The 13206-nt window shown below is 38.7% G+C and overlaps 1 protein-coding gene across 1 annotated transcript in view; it reads right to left on the bottom strand.

Moving 5' to 3' along the window:
• Positions 1-13206, bottom strand: part of LOC103384819 (copine-9) — a 45918-nt gene that overhangs the window by 6238 nt on the left and 26474 nt on the right. Inside the window, exons 8-18 of the mRNA XM_025059097.1 lie at positions 12179-12282; positions 10007-10111; positions 8971-9012; positions 8303-8378; positions 6667-6720; positions 6373-6434; positions 5103-5149; positions 3275-3456; positions 2068-2195; positions 1491-1593; positions 1084-1141 (exon numbers count right to left, since the gene is read on the bottom strand). Coding sequence (XP_024914865.1) covers positions 1084-1141; positions 1491-1593; positions 2068-2195; positions 3275-3456; positions 5103-5149; positions 6373-6434; positions 6667-6720; positions 8303-8378; positions 8971-9012; positions 10007-10111; positions 12179-12282 — 961 coding nt within the window. The remainder of the gene's footprint in view (positions 1-1083; positions 1142-1490; positions 1594-2067; positions 2196-3274; positions 3457-5102; positions 5150-6372; positions 6435-6666; positions 6721-8302; positions 8379-8970; positions 9013-10006; positions 10112-12178; positions 12283-13206) is intronic.

The following is a 13206-nucleotide window of genomic DNA, read 5'->3' as shown; positions in this document are numbered from 1 at the left end:
CAAACGAGACCTTATTCAATCTTCGGTGGACGTGAACAGGATGAACCGGGTTAGAAAAGGATCAGAGAAGGCAGATCAGAGATAATGCAATGGTTGAATAGCAACAGATAACGTCGGAGAGGCAGAGAGGTTGAGACGTTACGCTGCAGTAGTGGAGATAGTGGACAAAGACTGTTGGAGAAGTAGCTGCCAGGCAGGAGATAAAAAGACAAGATTCACTGATGTGTACTGAAGGAGGATGTTGGTGTGGTGTCAGAGGAAACGAGGGGATCAGATGAGATGGTAAGATGAGGAGCTTCAGAAGTGGTGATAACACATCACTTTGACTATGTCAGTGCGTTCTCTGGCAGTTACAATGTTAATCTGGTCAGTTAAAACAGACCTTAGACATACCTACTGTACTTCCCTGTACTATGTCTTAATACTTACTTAAATTCTCATCTGACCCTAGAGTATGTCTTGAATCTAAAAAAATGTTTACAAATAAGTGGGCCTCTGATAAAGTCCCCACAAACACATGGTCCCGACTGCTCTGGTGTGTATACATAAATATGTCCCCACGAGTAAAGTGATAGCAAATCTTTACATACAGTAGATTCACACAAACACGTAGGTCCTAGTATCACTTCTCTTTAGAATACATACACCTTTCTTCTACCATGTTAACATTGTCAGATTTATTGATGGGCCAATACTGAAGAGGGTTTGACAACTGGAGCCATCAAGGCAAATATTACTCCTGATTGTCATCCTATATGAATTTCTGCAGGGCATTTAGGTTCAATAAATACAGAGAGAGAGAGCGCTGACCTGAGGATTTATCAACAAACAAACACACACTGGGTTAAGTTATAACTAATGACTTACTCATGATTCTCTGTAAGTGTGAAAAATGTAACATTATGTGTTTTTAATGGTTTAATGAAGTCACTGAGGCCTTCTTGGTGTTCTCTGCATTAAATATTCATGTCTTTACACACATTAAAGCTCATTATTTATTAATATTTTTCACAGGGCGTGACCAGGAGTCTGAATAGATTTTACTACCATTTTTTTTTTACCTTTTGCTAAAATACCACTCACCATCAAACTCTGCAGGACCAACACCAACAATGATTATGGACATAGGGAGTCCTGCTGCCTGTGGAGGAGACAAAGGAAAGATACATAATACAATGAGAATATTCAGTGAGCATGACTCACACCTTTGTTGTTTTAAGATGACTTAGTTTGACAGCTGAGGTTATCAGAGACTTATGTCGAGAAGTGGAGAGAAAATAACATTTACAAAATGTATTTTTAAACATCAGTCAACTCTTAACAGCAGTCTAGAACAACTACTGACCTGAAGGGGAGGAGGACATTTGTATTTATCATTTCACACAGAATATTTAGACGTGTTTTTGCATGATTGAAAGAAAGCATCTCATTCACAGGACACTTGACAAGTGTGTGTGTGTGTGTGTGTGTGTGTGTGCACCTCTACTCACATTGACCACAGCCTCTTTGGTCTGGACCATGTCTGATATCACTCCATCTGTGATCATCAACAGGACAAAGTACTGAGAGCCATCTGTAATCTCTGCAGCACAGCTGTGGAACACAGACACACACATCACACACACACACACACACATCCATCAGGTTCACGTCTCTACACCTGAGGAGTAGATTGCTAAAGGAAATATAAAGCGTAGCACAGCTTGTCTGTTAGTCCCAAGCCATACCGCTCTTGTCTGGCCTGGATTACAGCACATAAACATGAATATTTAGCTGCTCCTGCTGGAGGATTGGTTTATGTCAAACCTGCAGCATCATATACAGACATTTAAACCCCATATTATTAAAAACCAAATCTAGTCTCAGACACTTTGGGTCTTTATAAGACTTCTATATTTTATTATTAGTTTTTCTGGTGGTTTTCTGGTGTGTAAATTATTTATGTTTGGCCATGTTAGTAAGACAGGTACTTCAGTGGTGGAGTTTACATATATGTTACTCATAATACATTTTTCATAATTCATTTTAGGAAGTCAAAAACAGAAAAAAAATTGCATTAAAACTTACTTGGCAACTTTGCTTATAACAGGTGCAAAGTTGGTTGGACCATAGAGCTGCACCGTCCTCAGACTTTGGAAATAAGCCTCCAGGACGCCTTCTATTCCCACACAGTTTGGATTATCACTGTCACCATTCTGCAATGACACAAGCAACTCCTAATTATGCTTTCAACTACTAAAATGGTTGGGTTTGTTAACAGAGGATCCATGTTTGAATCCAAACTGTAACAGCTGTGTGGAGTTTAATGCCGAGGATAGAGTTTGTTGTGTTTTTGTGTCTGGATATGCAGCCAATACTTCATTGAGACTTGGGACTGAAGGACGCAAGACTATCTTTCAATCAAAATGTTTACCTCTTTATGTCAGTGTTTTGTTTCACGGCTCAGACGAATCTGTTCATTAGAATGAGTCACGTATAAATAATTATATTCAGGAATGATTTATTACAGCTTGTCATCATACTTTCCTCTGATGAATGTAAAAGGAAACATCTCACAAATAAACCCTTTTTTCACACCTAGAACATTTTTGGCATGTTTTGATTAAAAATTGATGTTTCATTCTTTTTTATGTTTCAAGCTCTGGATATGAAACTCAGACACCAACAATGACATAGTGCAAGTAAACAGAGTTCTGGTATTGATTTAAGTTTGAAAAGGTTTTTTTGGACCTTAAATTGGTATCTCAGATGTGGAGTGTTCGAGGTCTAGGGTGTAGGTTCCTTAGGTAAGATTTTTCACAATCTCTTCTCTGCGGGGTGAATTATAACCCAGAGACATGTTTTAATGAGAAGGAATTTGCCTGTCTTGTGCGATGACTTGGCCCATGGAGCTCAGTCAGTGCTGAATGTGTGTCTGGACATCCAGTGACAGTGGATCAAAATAAACCTTTTTTTCATTCAGCTCACTGCAAACTTTCAGTTTAATTGCTATTCAAAAAACAGACATTAACAGACATCAGAGAAATTTCTCATGGTAACACGTACACACACACTCAGTTTGTGAGTTTTTGCTCCTCTGCCCTCAGGAGGATGTGCAGGGGATGCTGGGAGATTCCCGCTGGCAGGAAGATGAGCCAACTTCTAAACTCGTGTGACCAGCTGCTGTCACAGCAACAACTCCTGGGCCACACCACACCCTGCTAGGAGTAAACTAGATGGGTGTGTCTGTGTGTGTGTGTGTCCTTTTGCATGTGTGTCTGTGTGTGAATCTTACCAGGGGGAAGGCATGGGAGACTTTGCCATCAGGGGGCAGCTTAGCTCCGAAGCCATAGGCAGGGAAGAGCTTGTCGCTGTCGTAGTCCTGGATAATCTCACCCACCGCTTTCAGGGCCATGGCATATGCATTCATCTGGTACGGGCTCATATAGTGGAGCGAGGTGGGCTGAGACGGGTTACCTACGGAAACACATACAACATGGTCGTAGAGTGAATTTCATGTCACTTTCCTAAACTGTTATAATCTACAATGTGTTCAAATGAAACATAATCATGTGCCGTAAAATATAAATAACTAGTAATATAGACTGATTTATAACTGGTGTCAGCCGAGACAAACATATATTTACAATATATAAACAATGGTTAATCTAGTTTCTTCAAGTTGCCTTCAGGGTCCATCGTGACGTTACAGCAGGCACCTTCAGAGCCACAGCAAGTTTACGGGTGTAATGGTTCTATCAGCTCTATTTAAAGATATTTAAATGAAAATATCGGTGAAAGAGTTTGGTTTGGTTCCTTAATTTTTGTCAGCATTATTGTCAGCACTTCAAATCACTTCTAATAATAATTCAACTGTGTTAATCTGATGCAATATATTTGTGGTTACTTGAAATAATCATTAATAATGAACTAATACATTAACCTGCCGATTCATAGGATATATACAGTATATATTCCTGTGTTTCTACTGTGTATCATAATTAACGTGGTGTGGTCATTGAAACAAGTCAGTCTTACCTAAACATTTTCTATTAAAATTACACCTCTTTTTGAAAGTTACAAACATTTACACACTAACACTAACACTAACTAAACAGAAGTGTAACATAACAGTAATGTATTCTGCCAAACCCATTTAACTTCCCACTGTGTCTCAAGTTTACCTCCTACCGGTGAGAAATACTGTCGACATTTAACCCCACCCTGTGCATCCAAAATGTAATACTTTACCATAGTCATTTACACACAGTTTGCTATTTGTTGGATGGTGGTTGGATTCTTTTTGTTTTTTGAATTTTAATTCAACAAAAATTGCTTCTTTTGTTTTGGTGGACTGAACATCAAGCACTGATATGGCCCTCCAAGCAAGTGATGGTGGCAGCAGTGGCCCTCAGGAGTTTAACATACCAGATACAGCCCAAAAGCTCCCTTTTAATTCATGAATCATTTTATTCATGTAAGTATGAAACACTGTTATATAAAATAGCTCAGACTTCCTGCAGTGAACTTTCTTCTCCGCCTGTGTCTCATTCCAGGTCTGTCTGTGTTAATACAGCTGTGATGACTGAACCAGGATTTTCTCAGAACTTTACCCAGTTTTCTTTTGGCCTTTTCTTTTCTCTTTCACCTAGCCCTACTTTTAACACCTATTTAGTATATGAGACTTGTATTACTGCCTGTCTCTTTGTGAGCGACCCACATGTGCTACTTGACCTTATTGTTAGACTTCACTGCTTTTGAGATTGTTTTTTTGTGGGAGACTCAGACCTGCCCTCTGTGGTATATAGGTCATAGGTCAGGAAGTTCATACCATAATTGAACTGAAATAAAGATGTTTATTAAATGTGTTTTTCCCTTATTTATACTTTCATTTTTACATTAATAGTATCAGTGTTTTCTTTCTGACTGCTGGTTACCCAAGATGGCTGATTTATCACTGAGGAGTGAGGTCTGTCACGTTTGATGTGGATTTGAAAGATTTGGTTCCGATTACATCTGGTCTACAGTTTGTTTGTTTTTTAAATGCTACGGCTGGAAGACAGTTGAAAGCTAACAGTGACTCTCTCTATATATTAAAAAGCAATGCAACAGTCCTAACTTACCATTCGATGCTGTGAAGTCTATGGCCACAGTGAAATTCAGTTGGGTTCTGGTAAAGGAATAAATAATGATCAGACAGTTGTGTCAACACAAAAATACAAATAATAACTACTGTAAGTTTGGTAATAATCTACAGTTATGACATACTGGAGGATCAACATTACTTTATTCCGAACAGTCCATGATTAAGACATATGACCACAACAAGCCTGTAATGTCAAGATATTTTCTCGCCCTTCTCCTGGTGAGATAGGAGATGGACTCAAGAAGAGAGCACTCAAAGACCTGATAAGGGATAAGTGACCTTTCCAAAAGGGTTTCTGTCATTGAGTTCCATTGGAACACCGTGGAATTTTAGTCTCAGTGAAGTGAGAGCCAGATACTGGAGTCAAAGTGTGAATCGGCCAGGAGCTGCACTCAAAGCTGAGGACGTAAGGAACTGAAAGCTATCCCGCTATCACCATCAAATTGACTATGCTCCATAACGTTGCAGGGGTGTGTGCTATTTCCAATGGGATATCTAGACTCTCGACTGTCGTAGGTGCTCAGTCTGCCCGGCTCCTGGAAGGAGAACAGGGCACCGGAGGAGAACCTGTCTATTTTAGTATTCTCTCTCAGAGGATGGTTGAGCTGCAGAGTGCTGGACTGTGAGCAGAGATAGAGAAAGTTGGGCCATCATATCAGTGCCATGGAGCCAGTTTCTGACAGTTTGGACAAAAATCGTCCACATCCGTAGGTAGTTGCGTTTTTATTGTGGAACTGTAGCCATGCTACACCCACAGTTTTTATTCTTGCACAAAGAAGAGACCAGTCCTGCTGCTTCAACCATGCCCTTTGGTCCTTGGTCTGTTGGCCAACTTACAAAGTACACCAATGTATCAGTATCAGAACTTGAAAAAAGTGTATTGCAAAGGTTCAATAAATTTTGAGTTGCCCTTATTGAACACCTATATGACCCAGTATTAGACTTGTTTTTACCTCTGTGGTGCATTGTTGTCACTGCATGTCAATTTGATTTTCATCCAAACATGTGATTAAATTCCTGCTCTTTTTTTTGTCTTTTGTCAGAAAGTTTCTTTTCCGTTTTATTCCTTTGACCAGAGCTCCATAAATGAGGCACTGCCTCATTAGGACTGGGTTTAGTTCCCTACTGCAATATAAGTTTTGTATTTTTAGAAAAAAGGAATAGCAATAGTCTTTACGAGGTGACAAAACTGAGCTCACAACAAGGAAGGAAAAGACTAGCACAGAGCTGATTATCATTCCACTCACCCTCCTCGGATGAAATCCACGAAGGTGTACTCAGACTCCACTTTGAAGGACAGCAGCGTTACCTGACAAACACACACATACACACAGGAGTAATAAACAAATGTGGGGGAAGGGAAGACGAGTGTCAGAGAAAGACAAAATGACAAACAGGTGCAATTGAATCACAGGGTCAGAGAAAAAAAAGCAGATGTGGGACATGGCGAGGTTGTTGGTACTATATAGTATAAAACAATCAATAGGAACACACACAGAGAGTGAATGACAGGCGGGTATAGAAAGAGTAGGTGTACTCACTGTCCCTGAATTGATGTATTTCTTCTTTTTTCCCTTCTTTTTGGGATTTAAAACCTGTCGGCGATGAGAAAAGTTAATGACGGAGAGGGTACTTGTAAAACCACTTCACATCCTTTTATAATGATCATGAATTATTCAAAAGGTTTCATGACAGAATGGTGACAGCAGCACCGTGAACTGAAACCGGTATTATGTTCAACTGTGCACACAGAGAGCAGTGAGATGGAAATGGACTCATCCAGCCATCTATCCACGCCTGGATCCAGCCTTAAATATAGAGATAACCCCAGAAACCTTGTTACAGAACAATTCTGTCTGAGCCACGGTAGTTAAAAAAACAGTATCTTTAAACACAACCACTAGGATCACAAGAGAACTCGGGCTTTATTGATCCCCTCCAACTCCCTGGATCGATGAGCTGGGCGGAAGAAATGAAAACAGACAGATAGGTAGTTTTTTCCCCACCAAAATTAAAAAGTAAAGTCTTAGCCGGCCAGTCGGGCAGAGATCAAAATGTGTGATCTAAACAAGGGCTTTCACGGAACAGAAAGGAATGCAGAATCTTGACAGGCAGTGAACAGAAGGTGATTGTTGTTCAAACCAGTGAGAGTGAAAAAGATAGCATTAAAATTGAACAGATACATAACAATGTCTATGAAAGAATGTGATGATGTGACCTTTAACTTTGTCCCATTAATGTAACTATCTTTAAGAACAATAACAGTGTGTCAGCAGTCATATAGTGCCTACTACTAAATCTGTGATCATTTATTTTCAATGTCAAAAACATCAGTCAGCTCTGTGGGACCACGTTTTTTAACTGAAAAAATGGTGATGTCAGGGGTGCAGTTGAAAATAAACAATAAACACTTTAGAAAATAAGAAAAAAAAAAAGCTCAGTAACATCAAAGCTGGAATCCAGATGCATCAGTATTCAGGTCGTGACCTGTCTGCTTCCTGTCCAGATCATTCCATTTGAAACTGTCTGGCACTTGATAAAGTGGGAAACACAACAACCGTGACTATCTGCACAGCTTACATTGTTTTCAGGAGGAATGCACAAATATTTACACAAAATTACAATAATTGGTGTCATTAGTTTTCAAAAGAGAAACTAAATGAAAAAAAGATGTACTGTAATGTGAGTGTAGTCAACTGCAACAGTGTTTTAGATGTTTGTTGCAGAATCTGAATAAGATCAAGTTGGTAAAACCAATTAAGGCTCTGATACATATGTCAATTTTTGGGAATTTTCTTTTTACAAAATGAAACATGTATTTAATGATCACCTTTGGTCAAACACATGGTGGTTATACATTGTGTAATTTCCACTTGTGCATACATTTCTTTTATTGAACAGCTGAAGAAACTGTTGCCTGACTTGATCTGATTTTTTCCCACAAATTTTTCTCCGTAGAAACACAAATTAATGAGCAGTGTATCACCTCTGTTTCAGTGTTTCAGTTTCAGTGTTTAAGGGGGGGAGGGGGAGCTTTCCCAGGGTTACAGAACATTTATCAGCCCAGGCACTGCCAGCTGAAGTTACAATAACAACATCTTGTAAATTACGTCTTACAAGGTCCTGGTATGACGGAAATGCTGAGCAACAACAAAACACCCCCATGTCAGGTCTCACCTCGTAGACGTTGAATTGGTTCTGGCCCCGAGACAGTTCTCTGTAGCTGGTGGTGAACTCGCCGATGAAATCATGACTACAGACAAATGACACCCACACAAACAGAAACCCATGAATATGTTTCATAAGCTCAGATAAAATGCCCTCTTGGTTTGTTTTAAAAATGCACCAAATGAAAAGCCATAAATTAGAGTTGTCTCAATATCATCAGGTAAACATACTGGATAATTTGGTACAAATAAAACATTGTTAATCTAACAATGTTGTCACATTAGATATTTTATCAATAAGTTAAAAAAATATGATAAATTATACATTCTGCATATTTATCTATATTTTTGCCAATTTTGAGCCATCCCAACTAAAAATCCACCCAGGGCTCTGATGTAGCTGAAATAATCTGCACTTCATTCTACTTATCTACTGAGCAATTACTGACGGCCTAAATGTATTCCTTGTTGTTATGGAGGCAGATTAAATAATTAAGGTGTACTTGTGTAGTTGAGTGATGGAACGGGGCTTTTAAATGTTAATTTTCCTGCAGGATTCACATTCAATGTTGACAAACCCACCAATCACATTAATAACAGAAAATGTAATAATGGGATAATTGGTGAATTTAATTCTACCAGAACTGTGATTTTGTTGTGGTTAGTTGTCACGTTTACCTTCCATCTCGATCCCAGTCATAGACGTCAATCTTCACTGTCCTGGAATAAACAAAGTATAATCTGATTTATAAAGATCTGTTTTTTTATAGACCACATCATCCGCTCTCAGGAAAATGAGAACATGATGTTCCAATCTTCAAAGGCATCACATTGGGAAAGGAGCAATTTCAAATTTGCTGATTAAATAATCTCATGCTGAAGAAATGATTAGTGCAGTGCAGGAGGTACAGACTGTTATGTGAACTCGGAATCACAAAGTTTGCCCTGGTTTAATTTTTCTGAGACACAAAATGGCTTTTCCACTGCAATGGGGGGGAGGGGGGGGGGGGGAAATGAATAGACAGAAAATATTTAATGCAAATGAGGGAAACATTTGTCTCAGAGGTTCTGCATATATTTGCCAAAGACATACAGAACGGAGCACAGGAGAAATGTGAGGTGCTCCAAATGAGGAAGGCTGACAAAGGCTATCTTACAAAAATAATCACTCATCTTGTTTTCATTGACAGGGTGTGTCCATGAAAAACAATTGTTTTGGGTCAAATTGACCATTTACTACACACTGGAAATGTCATGTTAAAACAAACACATAGATATTTTCAATTTAAAACATTTGTTTTCACAACTACTCCTTTAGCTCTGCTCAATGCTAACACTTGCCATGGACAATGACAGGCTTTTCTTACCACACTCCAGCCACAGTTTCCATTCCAACCCAGTACTGAGTGAAAACTGAGTCAGTCTCAATAACACCAGTGCTGGTCCCTGCTACACCATGACCGACTGCTGGCATTATTCTGACCGCCCCAGCAACCAGTGATGTCACTCTCAGAAACTTATGTTCTTATTGGGTCAGGCAAGTTCCCTAACTTTGAGCTAATTAGGGGAGAAATTGTGTCTTCTATTTTTTTTTTTTTTGCTCCCCAAGGACATTTCCCCATTCATTACCCGGTGTCTGAAAACGTTAATCACCACAGCCTGAGAATTTGTCTCCATTTGGATTCAGAGCAGAGCTGGGCAGAGCTTCTCTGACCTGTCATAGTCTCCGTTGCACAGGGCTCTAACTGGAATAGTGAAGGGCTGCCACACCGGGTTGAGCGTGTTCTTGATCACCTCCGTCTTGTGGCAGATGGTGAACCTGTCGGCAAAGGTAACAGATGTAAGGGCCACACAAGGGAGGGCAAACTCAAATTTCTCATCACCAAACCCCTCTGCACTTGTGCGAACAGATATTTGATAGCCTCCACGCTTTATAGTTTTTCTTCTTCAAGAATCGTTTTAAGTATATCTAGAGGACATGACAGAATTGCACGTGGAGTTCTATTGCTTACAGAATATCTCCCTGCAGCAGAATGGTAGAAAAATGAAAGAACAATAAGTGTGATGTGAAAACTGAGACATTCTAAGCTGATTTGCATGAAAAGCAAATGTGATGAAAGCCAAATGTGACAGCTAATATAATTTGGAGTGATGTATGCAGCTAGTATTTCCCACATGCTCATTAAAGACTTTACTCAACCCCTTTTTCTAGTATAATGTTATAGATTTCAAAGAGTCCAATATGCAGAAGTAATGAGTATAAAGCAGAGTTACTGTGGTAAATTTATAACTTCAGTCAAAACAGAAATTTTGGACCAATTCATTTTATAATTTCCTTGAATTAAAATATAATTTCCATACATTCAGGGCTCTTGAATCTTTACTCAGCTCAGAGCTGCATTTTGTGGATCTACATTTGTGGGACAATTTTTTTTTTTGTCATTAAACTGTCTGTTTATTGTCTAGCTTTCCAGGCTAACATTTAAACATTTTTGGTGAATCATTAGCTTTAGGAAATTGCTCAAACTATTCCTACTAATGGAAAAAACATTTTGTCATTTTTGGTAGTTAGTATTGTTTTTTTTTCAGTTTTTATTCTATGTTTAGCAACTATTCTATTATTCTGTTTAGCTAACTTTTCACATATTCGCCAACTTGCTGTAAAACAAATAATAAATACGTTTTTCATTCCAATTCATTTGACAGATAATGCATTGGAAAAGTGATGAAAGAACAGTGACAAAAGATAAGTCATAAATCTTTTTGTCTGCAAGATACATTTTTTGAAAAGCTCAAACATTGTCAACATAAAGTAAAGCCCAATTTGTCACGCAACAACAAACATAACATAAACAATCGTTCTTGTCTGTGTATTTGAAGACCCCACTGACAATACAGTGACTGTGCTCGGTTCCTCTGGGTTCTTTTTCAGCTGTGTGTTTGTTTGTTTATTTCTATTTTCCCCCATCACAACCTGATAACTGGCAGATCATCCCGTCGACTCTCCCTTAGAAGCAACAGCAGTGTCTGCTGGATCATTTAACAACGCCGCAGTCAACGAAAAGCCAAGTTTTTCAAATTAATTTTATGTGAGAATTTATTTTATGCTCACCTAAAACAAAATCCACTTTAATTCGACAGCTTTAGGAACTAACCTGCCCGCCTCCTTCTTAATGAACACATTTATCTAGTTTGTTTATTTTTGAGACACAGACGCTTTGGGTTTTTCCTGTTTTCCTGTTGTGATAAAAAGATTGAGAGATTTTAATCTAAGCGAGACCGCAGTTGGTTTCATGGAGACACTCATTACATGGATGTGTACTGTATCTGTTATGTTGAACATTGGTAAGGGATGCTAAACCCTCCAATGTGTAGGTATTAACATGACAGATATATGATGACGTATCATCATGTATCTGCAATCTTCGATGATATATAGTATGTCCAGTTTTTCTGTTCTAAACACCTTCTGTCTGCTTCTTCTGAAGTATATATTTACCACCTTATATGTGCATAAACTGTGGCAATGTTCAACATTTCAGACTCATTAAGCCTGGTTTTCTGGGCAGCAGTCAATCAGTTGTACCTTCTGGTCATTTAGTCACAGCCAGCTCTTTAACCATTTTGGCTTGTACAGACGATTCTTTGGAAGATGTAATACATGAGGTAAAATACCTGAACAGGAGTTGGCTGGTGTTAATCTGTGCTGAGATATTTGCATAATTCGATTCGATTGGTAAGCGCTCAAGCTTTCTTCCGGAGATCTGAGTATTTCTCAGCTTCTGGCCAAGTAATAAGCAGCACTTCGAATGGTGTCTTGGCATATGTGCAGTAAAAGATGACAAGTTGATAATAATAGGAAGGCAGAAAAACACTTAAGACTCACGTTCCATCCTCATTGCTGCGGTAAAACACAAGGAAGGGGTCAGACTTGCCAAAAAAGTCCTTCTTGTCCAACTTGTTGGCACACAACTGCATGGTAGCAATATCCTGAGAGGAAGACAATTATTTTTATTATTCATAAATATAATACTGATGAAATTTCATCTCAGAGCCAGCAACATGTTTTATTTTACCCTGGAATATTTCTTTAGAGACAAAGGCAAGGTTTTGAGAAACTCTGCTGCAAGTCTTTTATAACAAGGCTTCCTGTGAATATACAGTAACTGGCAGTGGAAGAAAAAAAGTTTTGCATAATGCTGATGCAAATTTGGATCCAGGGCATCACCAGTCATAACAGCTCCAGAACAGATGTTTATATAACTTACAGTGACTGTCATACAGTGTTTGATTTAAATTACACTCTATTAGTCCTAGAAAACTGTAATAGAGTGTGGTGTTCAGGTGATGCACTGTAAACACAGGGGAAATCCCATCTCCGTTAATACTGTAGTTAGGTAAGTGGGTAGCAAAGTATGGAAAAAACATAGCATTTTCTGTATTACCAACATCTTTTTGTTAGCTTTGTATACAGTTCCTTAGATAAATAGTTGGTTATATCCAGTTTTAGGGTTAGGATTACCGTGTGCGCCTGTGATTTTGTTCAAACACTGCCTCTGATTGGCCTACCACGAAAACTGCCTTAGCCAATCATCATCAACTATGCAGTTGTCTCGTTCTGCCCTTATACCTTATCAAAAAGCAAAACTTTTATCAGTTTTCTGCTCTTTTAATCGGTTGAAGAAGTCGAAGCATTTTTATACTGGCCAATGATAAACACTGGCCATGTCTCACATATGTCAAAATTCACTGCTGAATCACTGCTGTAAAATCTAGTTTATTATCCAGTTCCTAGTGAGGATTTTTGACCTTAATGGATGAGACACCACACATACACAAACATGCCACTTCACTAAATGTCTGCAAATATACTGATGGTAGGTTAGGTAGGCAGAGAAGTTGATAAATTACAAG

This window comes from Cynoglossus semilaevis, chromosome 10 (assembly GCF_000523025.1).
Source record: "Cynoglossus semilaevis isolate Cse_v1.0 chromosome 10, Cse_v1.0, whole genome shotgun sequence".
Lineage (NCBI taxonomy): Eukaryota > Metazoa > Chordata > Actinopteri > Pleuronectiformes > Cynoglossidae > Cynoglossus > Cynoglossus semilaevis.
Note: the sequence above shows the minus strand (reverse complement) of the source record. Positions and strands in the feature narration are given on the sequence as shown.